The sequence below is a fragment of the Manis javanica genome, chromosome 2, assembly GCF_040802235.1.
Source record: "Manis javanica isolate MJ-LG chromosome 2, MJ_LKY, whole genome shotgun sequence".
Classification (NCBI taxonomy): domain Eukaryota; kingdom Metazoa; phylum Chordata; class Mammalia; order Pholidota; family Manidae; genus Manis; species Manis javanica.
This window is the reverse complement of record NC_133157.1, coordinates 90,087,945-90,105,373: the sequence shown is the minus strand read 5'-3', so window position 1 is coordinate 90,105,373 and position 17,429 is coordinate 90,087,945. Positions and strand designations below refer to the sequence as shown.

Genomic DNA, 17,429 nt, shown 5'->3' with positions numbered 1-17,429 from the left:
CGGGAAGTGGGGTCTGGAGGAGGGGTGGGTCGCTGAGCAGGGAGGTTGGCGGCTGCACTGCCTACAGGCCACCCACTCCCCACCTGCCGCAGCAAGAGGACTCTGCCCACAGGGGTGGCCTTACCCAGGAGGACTGTTGGTCAGGGCAGTGCTGCCTGCCGGAGCTGGAGTACAGAACATCATCCTTGACCAGCACCGAGACGGCTCTCAGGATGAAGGAGAGGAACAGGTTCAGGTGGATGTGGTTGCGCGTACAGTGCAGCCTCCTGGCGGGGAGATGGATTGTCACCCATTGACGAGGGGGCACTTTGACCCGAAGGCTTCCTTCTTTTTTAATGAAGCTAATAATTATCTGACTACTCCCTAGGGTATATCAAGGATGTTTTCTGTTTTGTATTATGATAAATATTTTTGTACATGAATCTTTACCCTAATTCCTGACGAGCTCCTCAGGTCAGGGTCCTCGAACAGGACCTGAGAGTGAAAGTATGAACAGCAGGGCCAGGCTCAGGCCCGCGTGGCACGTGCGCCCCCTTCACTGTTTCCAGCAAGGCTCACGTGGAATGCCCTGTTACTGGACTTCAGTGTCTGTGATATCTTGCATATCTAAAAATGCTCAGAACGTTTTGTTTATAATGCTCTTATAACACTTAAACTCTGCTTTGGAGAAGACTTATTGAATATTTGAGTTGAATTTTAATTGAGAAGTCATTAGGAAAACCAGCTGTTCTACATAAATGCACTTATAGGGTCATTAAACATTAGCTCTCTAGGTTTAGGTGAATTTTAAACATTTTGAAGAACATTAAAAATACGTACTAAAGTGGGCTTCCTCTGTGGGTATGAACGAGCAGCTTACTGACCGCCTTCCCACCTGGGTGAGCATGACCCTCAAAGTGGGCAGGGTTTTGGACAGCAGCCAAGCAGCAGAGAACGGAAGGACTGGGACCCAGGGAAGGGAAACGCATCCACACCTGCCCCTTCGCTGTCTCTCAGGCTGTCTGTCTCAGGGCTTAGGGACCATCTAGGGAGCAAAAGCCCTGAGCTTGTCACAGTGTCACTGCAAGGGATGGCAGCAGAGTGAGGGCCTTTCAGGGTAACAGGTGAGGGGCTGCAGGTCTGGAGAAAAGGAAAAGAGTCCAGAGCTCAGCAGGTGATTACCTAAGGCCTCACACTCATTTGGGTCCCAAGTTCACGTGCTGGGTGAAATGAAGTGAAACCCAGGGGCCAAGAAAGTGACATGCTTGGAAGAAATTTTAGCAATTTCATGTGCAGAATTCAGTGTCTGTGGGGTAGAGGGACTCCCAGGCTTTCACTGGAAACCCTAAAGAGCTGTGACCCAGAAACAGTGATGAACCAGAGAGAAGCCTGTCTTCACAAAGCCTGAAATACAGCCTCAGATCAACTCAGTCCCGACTGGTGCTCTGCCTATTTTGTTAGAAAACCTCTCTGCAGTGGGATATCATCTAAAGCCTCTGTAATTTAATAATGTGTAATTTCAATAGAAATCACTAGGCATGCCAGAAACAGGACCAAATGATCAACTGTCAAGTTAAAAAGAAAAAAAAAAATAGACAATTTTAGAAAGACATTCAGATCTGGCATTTTAATACACAGAGTGTATTAAATATACACTGATTAATATACTCAGGTAAATTGATGAAGAGATGGAGGCTTTTATTAGCGAATGGAACTTTTGCTATTACAAAATCAAATGGAAATTTTAAAACTTAAAAAAAAAAACCCAAAATTAAGATTTAAAAGCAGGGTCTAACATTAGATTAGACATAGTGAGAGTACCATGAATTGAAAATAGTCCAGAAGAATATGTCTAGATAAGAGAGAAACAAAATAATGGAAAATGGAGAGAATCAGTAGGAAATATATAGGAGGTGGTGAAAAAATCGGTCATATGGGAAAATAGAGTTTCAGAAGGAGAGAAGAGAATAAAGTACAAGCGATATTTTAATAACTATTAGACAAGAACTTTTTGAAACTGTTAAAATACAGTAATAGATTAAAGAAGCCCCACTAATCCCCAAAGGAGAAATACAAGGAAGCCACAGTGAGTCCCATGATAGTGCAGCTGTGAAAACCAAAGACAAAGAAAAAAGTATCTCAAAGCCCCTGAGAAAAAAAGACATATTCGTTCAATGGAACCATGGTGAGACTGGCAGCTGAGTTTTCAAAAGAAATAATGATATACATCTTTAATGTGATGGAAGAAAATAACTGTCAATAAAGAGTTCAATACTCTCAAAACTACCCTAAAAATGAAGGCAAAATTAAGATGATTTCAGATAGTCAAGGACAATGAGAATTCACTACGGGTAGGATGGTGCTGAAAGAAACACTACAGGGTGGTCCTTGGGCAGCAGGAGGGTGAACCCAGATGGAAATGTGGCGACACGGGGGGCCAAGGAGCACCAGGAAAGACAAATATGTGGGTGCCCTAAATAAATACTTACTTTAAAACAACAGCTGTGTCTTGTAGTATTTAAAATATATGTAGAATTAAAACATATAACAATAGCACCTAAAGCATGCAGTAAATGGAGTTGTATGTAAAGTCCTTAGATCACTGGTAAGTGGTGAAATGGTAACTGGAGGCTACCTCCTATGAGGTGGAGGTGCATGTTGTAAATTTGGGGTGACAACTAGAAGAAGAATAATAGAAGGTATGACTAATGCTCTAAAAAGGGAAAACTTGCATAATAGAAATATTTGATAAATGAAAAAGAAACAGAATGAGTGCAAAAGCAGCAAAGAGCAATTGAGACAGCAGAGAGCTAAAAGGCAGGCAGGTCGGAACTGCAGGTTGTTAGTGAGTAGTCTAAACATGGGTGTAAAGATACTGCATGTAAAAATAAAAATAGGGTGGTAATAAAAAGCAAATCCCATGGAGCTTAGAAGACACACAAATTAAACAAAAAACAGGGAAGTTCAAAATAAAAGCATAGAAAACAATATGCCTTGCAAATATCAAGTGAAAGAAAGCTAACATAACTACATTAATATCAGGTAAAGTAGATTTTTAAGGCAAGGGGCACTACTAATTATGGATGATTTAATAGGATGATAAAATATTAAATTAGTATGCCCCTAATAACATGACCTTAAAATAAATAAAGCAAATAGTGTAAGTTAAATAAAAAGAGAAAAACAAGTCCACAATAATAGCTGGAGATTTTAAAACAGTAACTGATAGAAAAAGCAGTTAAAACAATCAGTAATGGTATTGGAATATTTAAATAATGTGATCACAAACTTGATGTAAATGACATTTGTAGCATACAAACCACTAATTGCAGAATTCACATTTTTTTCAACTGAAAAGGAAACTTTTGCCAAAATATACCACATTTTGGGTCATATGGCAAGCCTCAACAAATTTCAGAGGATCAAATTCATGCAGTGTACTGATCACCATGAATTAAACTAGAAATCCTTAATAAAAAGCTGAATAAAAAATTAATAACTGATTGGAAATTAAGCTGTAGATTTCTATAGCCTATGAAATTAAAAATAACCACAAGAAAAGTTTAGAAAAATCAGAACTAAATGATAATGGGAAACACACACATCTTTAAACTTGGAAGGCGGAACTACAGCAGGACTGAGGGGGGGTTTGCAGACACAGATGATGTACTGTTGACAAACAGCACTGTCAGTGTGTGAGCATCTGTCTCCAGGAACTAGAAGAAGAGCACTAAGGTAAAACCAGAGACAGCAGAATTAAAGAAATAATAAAAATAGGAGACTAAGTTAGTAAATCAACAAACACACAAGAAAGGAATGAACAAAGTCAAAACACTGTGCATGGAAAACACTGATAAAATCGGTAAGAGCTTAAAATTAAGATAAAAACAAGGAAAGCACAAATTACCAATACCAGGAAGGAAAAAGGAGATATCAGTATAGCTCTTACATACATTAAATGTATAACAAAAGAATATAGAAAATGTAGATTAAAAGGACAGATTCCCTGAAAAAAAAAAAGCAACTTATAATTAACTTAAGAAATAGAGAATCTGAATCATCATGTATCTAGTTTAAAATACTTGAATGTAGAAATTAAACCTTCCCCCTGACAATTCTCAACCCAGATGGCTTCCTTGGTGAATTCTACAAACTTTTAGGAAGAAATACCACCTTATCTGACCCAAACTATTCCACAACCTAGAAGACAGGGAACACTTTCTTATTCACTAATGGGTGAGTGTAACTGTCAGATGAGAGCCTAATTTTATAAGAAAGAATATAATAGATCAAATTCACAAATGTAGGTACAAATTCCTCAACAAAATATTAGCATATTAAACCCAGCTATATCATGAAAGGATAATACAACACAATCAAGTAAGGCGAATTTAAGGAATGAAAAGTAGATTCAATATTAGAAAACGTATCTGTGCAACTTTTCATACTAAATGAACAAATGATAAAAACTATCTACTCATCTCAATATATGTACAAAAATCATAAAATTCAACACCTATTCATGATTAAAAACTGAGATACCTGGGAATTGAAACCAAAACTAAATGGGCCTTGACCCCTGCCTCATACCACATACAATAAACTATAGGTGTATCATAGACCTTCACATAAAAAGTTAAATGATAAAATATCTAGGTGGTAACAAAGGGGAATAGAGCCAAGATTTCTTAAATAGGCCTCAGGAGGCACTGACCAAAAATACAAACGGACTTCATTAAAATTAAGAACTTTTGTTGATCAAAGGCTCACCAAGAGAGTGTAAAGTCTAGAGATAAAGTCTAGATAAACACAGAGTTAGAGATAAAATTTGTAATACTGGGTATCTGACAAAAACCTCCCCTCTATGACTCTTAAAAATCAATTTGATCACTCCAGAAACAATTCAAGCCCATTCTGTAAACTGGCAAAAACTATACACTTGATTAAACTGTTAAATGCTGCAACGTTAAAAAAAAAATCAATTTGAAGGGAGATAGCAGAACAGAAAAATGAACAAATACATGAAACAACACCTCAAAAAATCCAGATGACCTCATCAGCCATCAGGAAATGCAAATTAAGAACATCATTCTGTATTATTGTAAACCCAACTGCATGTCTAAATTTTAAAAAGCGAATGATAAGTGGTAGCAAGGATACAGAGCAACTGTCAATCCCCTGCATGGCTGGTGGGCTCCTGCAGGGTGCAAACACTCTGGACAATGGTGGCAGTTCCTAGAAAGACTATGCATAGCCTATGGCTGGTAAGTGTAAAGTAAATGTCCATACAAATGTAAATGTGCACACAGATACACAGACGCATGTTTCAGGAAGCATGTACTTATGTGCAGGAGGCACACAAGGGTCTTTGCATCAGCCCTTTGTGGTCCCAAATTGAGAGTCACCATCCATGAACAGTGAGGGGCAAGTAAATAATATTGCGCTCAGTGAACGGACTACTTCACACAATAAAAGAGAACAGGATGACTTCATCAGCAACAGGGATGATTTGCCCTGCAAAATGTTTGAGGGAACCCGAGACAGAAGACTTCCTCTGTGTGATTCTAAGACAGCATTTTCAAAAATGGCAAAAGCAATCTGGTGTCAGAAATTTGGATAATGGCCACTTTCAAGGACACAGAGCAGATGTGGGGATGGCTTCTGGGGCTGATAATGTCCTAAATCTTGATATGGGTGTTTGTTCATTTGAAGACATGCATCAGCGGCAATGAAAGATTTACCCGCTTCCCTGAACATGTACTTCATTAGTAGACGTTTATTTTAACATATTCAACAGCACTGCCATAGTAAATGAGGACATTAAATGGGCTGTAAAATGTCCTTGGTGTCTAGGGAGCTGTGGAATAAACCACTGTGGGACCACTGGGCTGCAGTTGTAGGAACTGCCTGCTGGCTTCTCACTGGGGCTGCATTCATCTCTCCAAATCACCTTTTCTTTCTTTTCTTCTTTCCTTTTTCTCCTTCCCTCCCTCCTGCCCACACCTCTCCACTGCAGAGATCGGGATCTTTGCGATGACTCAGAGATGATATGCTGTCCAGGGAGTCATGTTTGCTGGGTGTCTTGGCTAAGCTCATCATGCATCGCTCATTTTAAAATTTACTTCGGAGTGAGGCTCTGCACAAGGGAGCTGGATGTGACTGCAGGTGTGGCTTCTGATAAGCTGGGCTGGAATTGCTGATGGTGATGGCTGAGCACAGCCTCTGGAGAACATGCCAACCCCCCAGGGAATGGGAGGCCTGGGCGGTTGTGAATCAGGGCTCTCCCTCTCCAGCTCAGTGACCTGGAATGTGGGGTGCCTCTCTGGGCCTCCTTTCTCTAACTGTAAAACCGGGCAGAGGCAGCACTGGTGGAAATGCTGTAGGGACAAAATAAACTCTTACGGAAGGCATGGCATGCTGTGTGTGGCAGTAATAGCTGTGATTCCTGGGCTTGTGGGGACTAGAGCAGCTTTGCCTGGACCTGGACCCCATACGCCCTCCTGGACGGCAGCTGTGGGGCCCAAGCTAGGTCGTGTGTGTTACCCCAGCCTGCAGTGCTTGGGTACTTCGTCGAGGATGGAAGCTGTCTATTCCTTGGCAACAGTTCCTAAATGCTTTCTTAGCTTCTGCAGCTGTTCCGGGCAATAGATGTTCAATGCCAGCAAAGAATCCCGTGTCCTGGCTGTGATTATGGAGATGGTGGAGATGTTATGTTTATAATACAGATTTTAGATTCACCTTCCTCACCACTCTCCCAGGAAGGGGCATCAGATGGACAGACACATCTGACCCCTGAAGGCAGGAAGCATTTCTGTGGCCAAGAGGAAGGCACAGCTGAGAACCGTACACCAGCTCTGGACTCTGGGTGACGCTTCCAGCAACCGTTACATGTTGAGCCAGCAGACGTGTCCTTTTCTAACTAAGAAGTATCACTGGCAAGTGACTAATGACTTTTGATACTCATAAAACCATTTGAGATTCTCTTAAAGGATCATGTCCATGGATTAAGTGCAATTCCAAAATGCCCTGAAGTTGGCTAATTAAATGTCACCAAGTACAGAATGAGGGAAACTGACAGTGTCAAGAATATGGATAGTTCACTATAGGAGCTCTTTAAAAATAAGCTAAAATTCTTCTACTTCAGGTCATCCTGTTCCACCTCACCACCTATATTTTTCCTTTCTTTTTTATCTTTAATAATTTGAACATTTAAAAATACATAGTAAAATACAGAGGATAACAGAACAAATATTAATGTTGTACCAGCATTTTTTAAAGAACTAGAATATGATAGATCTTCCCCACATTTTTCAAAGTACAGTTCCGGATGAAGGGTACTGATTTACTCTTTCTGAGAATTACCAACTACTTGATATAGTTGAAATGCCTGACAAATGAAAAGTATGATTTGATTATATTTGCTGGATTTCCACCTATATTCTAAATCAGTCTTGCCTTATCCATTTTACTTCCAAGTACGTGTACCCTAACAGTTTGTGTAAGTTTTTAAAAATATCCCATTGTTATATCACTGATTTTATCTGAATACTGCCAACATTTGAACTATATTTGAGCAAGAAATTACATGTGGTGATTAAAATCGATCCATTTTATTTAGTGATGCTTAAGATTTGGACTTATTCCTAATATGTGTATTAGCTTTTTCTAGATAGAGCCTCTAATTGTACTCCTGAACAACTGCAGTGTAGCCGGTCATTAGTTACCAAGGAGACCAAGGCTCACTGGGTGGAACTCTAGCCTCAATATAGGGAAAACAGTGGCAAAATTTAGAGTGCTTACCACATGCCATGTGGGCTCCATTGGTATCCATGCTTTACAGATGCACAGAGAGGTGAGGTAATTTGTCCAGGGTCACATGGCTACTAAGAGACTGATCCAGGGCTTGAATGCAGGACTTGAACCCTGCCTTCATGCTCTTGAACACATTACAGTGTCTCTCAGTAGACCACTGGTGGCCAAAACGCAGGTGCTTCTGAATGACAAGGGCAAGATCATGTTGCTTCTGTTTTCAAAGTGTTTGCATAATGCCTACATATTTGGTAAGTAAGAGTTGAACTGAATTCTTATCCAAAGTCAGCATTTTCTCTTTATATAAGAAATGCAGATACTTAAGTAAAAACACACATATCAGTGTTGAATTTTCCACCGGCCTTCTCCAGGGGAGTTTCACTAGCTCAGCACATGGAGAGAGGGAGCAGGCTGTGCTCTCTTGGGCTGAGGCTGCTCATGCTGGTCACATCTTCCTGCTCACAATCTTGGCAGAGTCACTCATTTCCACTACTTACCTGAAGAGGCAGAGAATTATACTTCCGGTTGTAAGGGAAATCAGAGAGACGCTGTAGCCCAGGGTGTACGTGGCCTTCACCAGCACGTAAAACATAATCTACAAAGAAGGAAAGCATCTGTGAGCTCTTGGTGGCCAGCATGGGACAAAGGATCCAGGCAGTCCCCAGACCCAAGGTGCATCCCTCACCAACACTTTGGGCTGCTGATTGCCGGGAACACACGGAAGAGCATGGTTTTGGGGTTCTGCCTCCACTGTGAACCAAAAGATCACATTCATGTCTTTAAATGCCCACTGTTTTCTTATAATTCATTGTGAATGACTTTGGATGGTCACCATAAAGCAATCTGGAGGGAACAGGACCTGCCACACCCTGAAGCACCGGGTCAGGTGCGCTCAGCCCTCCTGGGTGGTGGGTTGGCAGAAGAGCTCATGTGGCCGCACACATCTGAATATATTGAAAAACCCACATGACTCTGTACACTCACGGTCCATGCTCAGACAAAGGGTACCTTCTAACATAGAACCAGAGGCTGAGCCGCAGTCCCTTGTAATTTAGTATTACTCGCATTTTTTAGTTTGGTGGGCTTCTTGGCTTGGTGCTCTTGAACTCCATGAAATCACAAGGAGCAGGAGAGGGCTAGTGGGAAGCACCCCAATGGGGCCTCTGGGGGCACTAACACAAGGGGTCCTGCGCTGGAAGAAGGGAGTCACCATCAGTCATGGGAAACCAAGTGACAGCTGCAAAGAGGCATAATTTATTCCTGGTTCCCATGGGCTGTTTCCTGGCTTTCATTTTTATTGATGCAACTATCTAATTCTTATAAAATAAAGAGAAAAATAACCACATGTTATTACACAGTGAATTTTGTCTTGCAAACGAGTCCTGACAAATCTGTATGTTACTAAACCTCACTGTAATTTTATAATAAAAACTCAAAGCGAAACAAAAAGCTCTGTGCTTCTACTTATTAGCTTGCTTACTGGCTCTTTCTGATGTGTTTTTTACTAAAGTGTAGTTGATGTACAATGTTATACTGGCCTCAAGTGCACAACATAGTGCTGGCAGTTCCCCACATTATTAGATGCCCATCCCCACTAGTGCAGTTACTACCTGTCAGCACAGACACCTTGCAGAACCATTGCCTGCATACCCTAGCTCTACCTTATTAGTTTTGCTCTTAACGATAACATTACCACTTAATCATTAGTTGGACCAAGTTACCTTATTTACATTTGAGTTGTAGGAATCCTGGGACCCAGGTCTGCCTACTCAGGGTGGTCCCAGAAGATCAGAGGGTCCCGTTGCCCTCTTTCAGCGACCCCCACCCTGTCCCAGACAACCTCCCACTTGGGGCCCCCTGGGGTTGGAACTCTGGAGCAGGGAGTCATGTTTAAGGCACCCCCACCTTCTCTGACCATTGTTCTGAGGCTGAAGCTGCAAGCTTGTCCCTGTGAGAAACCCAGAAACTGCAGGGCCAGTCAGTTTTGCATAAACATCCTGGTCTAGCGGTTTACACAGCACTGGGCCATGCAGAGTGGAGGACCAGGAGACAGTGCTCACTGTTCCTGGGGTACCTCTAACCTGACTCTCAGACAAATGAGTCCCAGCTCCTTCAGGGAAGTGGTGGGGCAGAGGTGTGTGCGCCCAAATCGAGGCAGAGCGGAGGCCCCAGCCTGGAGCAGAGCCCGCAGACCCAGTTGGGGCAGGGGAGGAAGCCCCACTGAGGGGGCATGCAGGGCAGGCCCTGCTCCCGTGCATCTGGACAGGCCTATCGGCAAGGCACTACCGCCCTCTCCCTGCACTGTTCTTCATGATCAAGGTGATGACACTTCGAGGAAAGCTTCCTCTATTTACCACTGATTGTGAAGGCTGATAGTGGGCTAGTGTATTTTAGAAACAAACTATGACATTTGGGGGAAAAAATGAGCCTATGACCAATATTAATGAGAAAATTAAATTAATTAACATGACCAGGTAATCCAGGTTAGCATGGATCCTGACCTGGCAAACTAACGTTCAATACGATGCTGGAGCGAGTCTTTCTGTTACGCCTGCACAGGGACAGCACAGCCCCGGGGTAAATTTCAAGGAGTCTGCACCTGCTTGCTCACAGTGCTTCTTGCCAGACATGGCTACTTAAGTCTAAATTAAAATTTTAGCTCCAGTTACTCAGTTCCACTGGCCACAGTTCAAGTGTTGGAGCCACGTGTGGCTGGCAGCTGCCACGCTGGACAAAGCGGATGGTGAGAGCCTACATCAGGGCAGAAAGCTCTGCTGGCACTGCAGCCCGAGCCCTGACCACCGACCCACAGAGCCTCACATGATTTGTTTTTCAGTCCCACTCAGAGGGAGACTGAGTGCGTGCCTTGACCTGTTTGGAGGTCCTTGCCTTGCTGTCCAGGGTCTATTTGCATGCCGAGCCCCTGGGTGCAGAGCGGGAGGTGAAGGTGTGGGGCAGCCCCAGAGGCATGATGTGCAAGAAGTGGCAGTCGCAGCATACCTGGACCTCACAGGGCTTCCACCTCTGCTGCCCTGACCTCCCGAGCAGGCGGGCATGATGGCTCTGCTTAGACAGAAGCCTCGCTCAGTGCACACCTCCACGCTCCTGACATTGCTTCCAAAAAGCAGACACCAGGCTCAGCAAGAACACTGGCAACATGGAGACTCACACAGGGAAAGAACAACCCCATAACGGCCACACACCCAGAAGGAAGGTGAGCCCATGCTGACCAGGGTGTCTCTATCTGCTTGGGAAAGAAACTGACATGGTCTTGAGGTCCCTCCCCAAGTCCATGAGCTGAGGGGGCCCCATGAGGGGCAAAGATGATCTCAGGAACTCAGCGCTCTCACATCGCCTATAGAAGCCACAGCTCTGCCCTGTCCCTGAGTGACTTTATGGCTGAGTGGGTGGACGCTGTGCTGCCAGTCTTCACCGCAGACCCTCCTGCTGAGTAGCCCACCCCAGAAGCAAGCCGCAGTCCCCAAACACTGGGCCAACAACTGGTCACTGAACACAGTGAGCAGCCTGGCATCTGACCCGGATCGAGGACTTCCATCCCGGTAGCCAGGACTATCCCTTCCCTGCATATCTCCATTAATTCCGGGTCATAATTGGTGAGGGCGGCAGGAACTCTGAAAGGTTACTGCTGACCTTGGGGTGAAAAACAGAAAACCTGCCACCGAGGTGACTTCTTTCCAAGGCTCAAGAAGTCAGGTCATGTGGAAGCTTGTCATCCTGTTAAGCCTCAAGATGCAGGGCTCTGTGACTGCGGCTTTGTGACTCGGTTTCAAGGAGAGAGCAGACGATATGCTCAGGTTCTGAAAATGTCCTCAAAAACTTTACTTTCAGGTTTTCTTCCATTTTCTATTTCCTTTTCTGGTTGAGGGATTATAAACAGGACTGGGCATTTGGAGCAGCTTCCATTAGTTCACCTTGAGATGACAGTTCAGTTGAACTGTTGGAAAATGAAATGCATCAGTCCTACCCAAAGCACAGAAAATGACATAATAGACATAAAATGAATCTAATACACCTCCTGACAGCAAGCCAGAACTGCAGCTGAAAACGGCCAAGCGAAAGGCCCCAGGAACCGCCTCCCGGGGTGGGTGGCACTCCATGGGCCTGGACGTGTCCACATGTGTGTGTAAGCGGCGTGAGCTGCCAGCACAACGATTTGAAGGAGAAAGTTTCATTCTGCATAAGAGCTCAGGTGACTTCGTCACCCTCCATCCGTGGTGGTATCTGCTGTCCAGGATTTGCCTTACCTTAGTTTTTAGGACCCCCTACATTTTACTACTGCCTGAATGGTCAGGCTGTCCTAGGTTTCCTTCGGTTTGCCTTTTTTTGCTCACATTCTTCCTTAACTCCCCAGAAGCATCCTCCTCAGACTTTGCAGATGAGGCCTGGGGGCTGTCAGTTCTTGGTTTTCTGAAGACGTCTCTTTCTCTTCATTCCTGGGTGGGGCTCAGTGGGGGCGCTCTGGGTGGACAACGGCCTCCTCTTGGCCCAGAAAGCCCCTGCCGCCTCCTTTCCTTTCTCTGCTTTCTTCCCTCTTTCTGGTAGTTTCTCGGTATCTGATCGTTCCCATCCCAGAGTGCTCTTTTCATCTGTATCTGATTTGCTCTTTAATGTATCTCCTTATTTTCATTTTTCAGGTTTATTTTTTTCCCAGATGAGGTCCTTTGTAGAGTATTTTGTTTCTGGCTCATATTTTCAATCTCCTCTTTTTAAAAAAAAACACATTTTGAATGCACTTACTTGTATTCAGTGCCTGATGACTCCATTAACTGAAGTTTCAAGGGTGCAGCTTCACTGTTTGTCATCTGCTGACTTTGTTCACAGGGGCTTTTTCTTGGTGTAGTTGGTGCCTTTGTGCGTGAGTGCCTCTTGAAGCTGATCTGTGGGAATTTGTGGGACAAGGGCAGAGACGTTTCCTTCCAGAACTGGTGCTTGCTTCTGCCAGGCACCCCCAGTGCTGCAGTTCAGGAATGCTTCACAGCATCTCGGCTCAGAGGCTCCCTACCATGCAGGTGACATAAGCAGGGAACCCAGCTTGCAGGAAGTCATGCCCATGGTGACAGATTTTTAAATTCTCCTCATGGAAAGCGAAGGGGGATAAGGAAAGCTTGTCACCTCGCTGGCCATGTCTGGACCAGCTCCCAGCTCCAGCCACCCAGCTCTTCTGCTCCAGGAGGCTGCTCACCAGGGCTCCCCATTTCCGGCCTGGCAGATGCCCCAGGAGCCAGCTGCCCCCACAGCCTGGGGCCTGGGTCTCAGCTCTTTTACTGAGATTTTCTTATTTTCTTGAAATCCCTGCTATTCAATTTAAAACGTCATCATTATAGTTTATTTAGCATTCTGGTTGATTTTTAGTGGGGATTTTGTACCCACAATTTTTATATTACATTTTTATTTCATGCCGACCATGTTGGGTATCACTGGTTAATTTAACTTGTTCTGTTCAACAGATTCACTGAGCACTTAATTGGGCCCCAACACGGTGTGAAATGCCTAGAAGGGTGAGTGAGATATGGCTCTGCCCACGAGAAACTCAAGTGTTTCACCACAGGGACTCTGCTTTGGGGGCTAACCACCCAGGACAACACGTGAGCTGGGAATCACGATCAGTATGTTCTGTTTTTGTGTCCACTGAATGAAAAGGAATATCCACATTTCAATTGATATTACTTTGCTTGAAGCTGATTTAGATTTTATACATCCTATGTTTTTAATCATTTAAGAAGGCTTGATTCGGTCACCTGCAAAGTGCCTCCATCAGAGCCTTTGTGAAGCAGAGCCGATTCCAGGATGAATTAGAAGCCTCAAGACAAAGGCAGCAGTGGGAAGCAAGCTCTTTTCAGAACAGAACACGGAACAGCTGCTAGCAATGATGGACTGGCACCAGAACCAGGGCTGGAGAGACCCACCAGGGGATGCAGAACGATCCGCGGGGCTTAACAGGGTCCTCTAGTGGCCGCTTAGAGAATGAGGCAGATGATGGGGAAGCCATCAGGGGTTTCTGTTGGAGGACAATTAGCAATGCTTAGTGCTTCCCTGGAGGACATCCCATCTCCTGTGCCCCCACCTACGTGGACAGAACTGCAGCGCGAGAACTGCCGTTTGGAACACAGCCCCAGAAAACCAGGTTTGGGTCCCATCTCTGATGCAGGATTAAGCCTGTTTTCATTAGAAGTGGCTCAATCAGCTAAGGGCTTTGAGTGCTGCACAGAGGGTCTATGTGGCCTCTGTCTCTAGACTCCAGAACCTTCCCAGACTCTGCCTCCACCCTGGCTTCCTTCCTGGGGGCTCCTGTCAGGTCCTCTGCCTGGGCCCCTCAGAAAGGGGCCTTCAGAGTAAATACTTGGTTCTGAGGGTCTCTGAGACCCTTGGGCTGATCTTTGCTGTGAAAACTGCATTTTATTCTTGATGATTCCCAGATGCTCTTAGAGATCAGACCTACCCCCACTCAACTTTGACCCCAGGCCCAGAACTCCTCCTTGTCAGAGGTCAGCCAGCAAGAAGTAACCTTACGTATTAGAAAGACTGGTCACACGGGAGTAGGTGGGAGGGGTTTTCCCGCCTAACTTTAGACTCAGACTGAAGAGTTGTGAGAGAAGTGCTGGTAAATTGGCATTCGTTGTGCATGAAAAGCAGCCACAAAGAGCAGAGTTACGGTGCCCAGTGCATAGCAGGGACTCATTGAATACTTGTTGGGTGAATGAATGATTCGCTGGTAGAAAAAAGAGCACAAGCAGGCAGAACACACACAGATAGTCAAATATAAAGTCCTATGTCTTTAAAGTTCATAGGATATGATACAAATGCCTGTAAAATTGAAAAAGCCATGCAAGTGATGAATATCCAACTTATTTCCTAAATAAACTCTTAAAGAATAAAATTAATACTAGCAAAACAGTAAATTCACTTGAAGAATTAAAAAATAGGAAATTTGAAAATAAACATGTCACAATTATAATCAGAAACATAATCATAGCCTTAAATACCTTTGTAAATAAATTAAAAAAAAACACTCAACTAAAGAAGCCAGAAAAATAATAAAACAAGCCAAGTAAAGCAAGAAGGAGGCAATGATAAAAGCACAAAAAGGTAGAAGCTTCAGGGGGACATGGGCTTGTGGTTTTTTATTTTCTGATGTATATCAGAAATGCCCTGTCTGCTGGCATGTAGTAAGTGCTCAACAAAGGTTTGCAAAATAGGGAATTAATAAGTGGTCAGATTTCTAATAAACCCACAGGATACTTTTTTATGTATGGGTCAATATAACAGACACAAAAAACATGGAAAAGAGGTTTTTCCCCAAGGGAAATGAAAGCTAAACTGTGACCTGTGGATAAGGAAGGAGTGTTTCATTCCTGGAAAAGAGAAGGCGGTGGAGACAATCCATGAAGCCACCACACGAGTGTGATCAGGACTCATCTGGCAGCCCCACAAGGGTAAAAGGCTGGAAAGAACCTAAGAGGAGCGTTCTGGGCCTGAAATGGGGAAGCAGAAGCATCTGCCCAGGCAGGAGAAAAATCTGAATAATGGGGGACAGACCCCATTTCTGACCCCAGTGCAGTTTTCAAGTCCCTGCCAGCGGGCGAGCCTGAAGTCACTAAAAGGTGCCGAGCCTCGCGCAGAGCGAAGGCCCGCTCATGTCTGTGCTGCGGCTGCTGTCACTTTGCCTGGAGACAAGGCACTTCTCCAGCACAATTTAAATGCTGGTCCCCATCTCAGGGATGCAACGTCTCTCAGACCCTGATTCCCGCACACCTCCAGGTTTTCCCAAGACTGACAGGGCCAGGCCGGCACAGCACCCTCCCCTCTTGAGGACTGTACTCTCTGGCCGTGGACGGGAGCCGGGGGCAGCAGGGCCCTGCCAGCGTATGGATGAGGTGCTGCTGTCCCAAGGAAAGCCTCTAGATGATTCAAGCCCTGCCGTCCCTGAGCAAGAGTGACCCACCAGGCCAGTCGGCCAGGTGGCTGAGCCACAGTGGGTCCATCAGGCGGTGTGCCTGGCCTGGTTCTTCCTTCCAGAAAACAGATGTAATGCATTTCCTATTCTTAAACTACGTGACTCACCCAAGGCATGAATTCTGGCTGCAAGTGTGATAGGAACAAATAGCCCAAAACAAGATGCCGGCTGAGAGGCAGGGGCCGGGCCCCGGACTGTTCCAGGCCTCAGTTTCCTCAGGAGTCTAGGAAGGACGGATCATGAGCTGATGAGGGCGAGGGTTCAGGGCCCCTGTGAGTGCAGGGAGCTTTGGGTCAGGTGGCATTTCCACCTGAAGGTCTCATGGGAAGAGGCCCTCAGTGTACCATACTCCATAACCTGGAATTTCACTTTCTATCCTGAATAAAAATTTGCGTTCATATGAATTTTGTATTTTTAATGTTGTATTCTTTTTCTTAAAGCAAGTCCCCAAACTGAGTAAGCGTCAGGCCCCACAGGATGCTCCCTGGGCAGCGGCAGCACCATGTGGAAGGGGCAAGGTGCCGGAGGGGCTCCCAGCCAAGGTGTTTGCTCCCAAGGCCCGAGGTGAGGGGCAACCCCGGCACGCTGTCTGCTCACACAGCAAGGGCTGCAGACACTAACTGGTTCCCGAGGGGTCACCACGACACTGTAGGTAGTGTGACAAGGGGCCGAGATTCCACGGGACAAGGGGACCCAGGTCCCCTGCATATGCAAGTGTGTCAAGGTTCCTGTTGACATGAGATTTTACCGATGTGATGCTTCCACAGAGCCATGTGCTATGGTCACAAGTTGGAGACTTCGATTTACTTGTAAAGGGACTTCATGGTGTGTGGCCATTGTCACCAAAGCAGGATGTAAGGTGGACGGCCTGGGAACACTTTCACTTTCCAGCACTTTCAGAAGCCGGCGTGGCCACTGAGCCACATGGTGGGCAGCAAGGGGGAGGGATGGTCCACTGAGTCACTTGAGTTGGATGGGGAAACCCCATGTGGGCCAGGCCTCTGTTGGCATCCTGCCCGGGGGCGACAGTTGTCCCAGAGAGTGGCCTGCGGGCCCCCTCCTGCCAGCTTGTCCCTGCAGGCTGCTTCTTCAGCCCAAGCATGTGGGACAAGCACACACCTAAACCTCTCCCAGCTCCAGCTTCCCATGAACGGACGTGTGCCCCGGAGCGGCCATGGCAGAGGGCACCGTTAGTGGGTTAGGCAATCAAAGTAATGGTAACAACCACCATCTAAAGAAGGGTAGCACAGAAAATACGGTATTTGAACTGTTGGTGTGGGTCACAGGGAAAAATGCATTTCTAACTGTGGATTTTAATTTTAAGAAGTTAAAAGTCCCTTGGCTAAACCAGAGATCCATGACTCAGCCCAGCAGGATCTCAGGAAGCTCTGGTTGAGCCCGGCCCTGCCTTCAGCTGGTGTGAGAACCTGCTGAGCCTTCTGCCTGTGCATCACGTCGGCTCACTCCGAGCGCTCCCAGCAGGGACAGTCCAGCCATTACCAATGCCACTTCACACCAGTGCTGAGGGACAGACCTGGACTTCTCAGACAGCCTCTGTCTCAGAGGGGGTCCCAGCTGAAGGAGAAGGCCCGGCCCCTGTCCTCAGGGCACAGTCCAAAATGAACGAGTAAGCGCTAACATTGCTTCTAACAGAATTAAGCCCAAA

At 45.4% G+C, this 17,429-nt stretch overlaps 1 protein-coding gene across 9 annotated transcripts in view; it reads right to left on the bottom strand.

The window, feature by feature from the left end:
• The window catches only part of LOC118967252 (vasoactive intestinal polypeptide receptor 2), a 65,092-nt gene that overhangs the window by 13,044 nt on the left and 34,619 nt on the right, over positions 1 to 17,429 (bottom strand). For all 9 annotated transcript variants that reach the window (XM_073228860.1, XM_073228859.1, XM_073228858.1 and 6 more), the window contains 2 exons: positions 8,286 to 8,383; positions 125 to 266 (listed from right to left, as the gene is read on the bottom strand). In XM_073228860.1, coding sequence (XP_073084961.1) covers positions 125 to 266; positions 8,286 to 8,383 — 240 coding nt within the window. The remainder of the gene's footprint in view (positions 1 to 124; positions 267 to 8,285; positions 8,384 to 17,429) is intronic.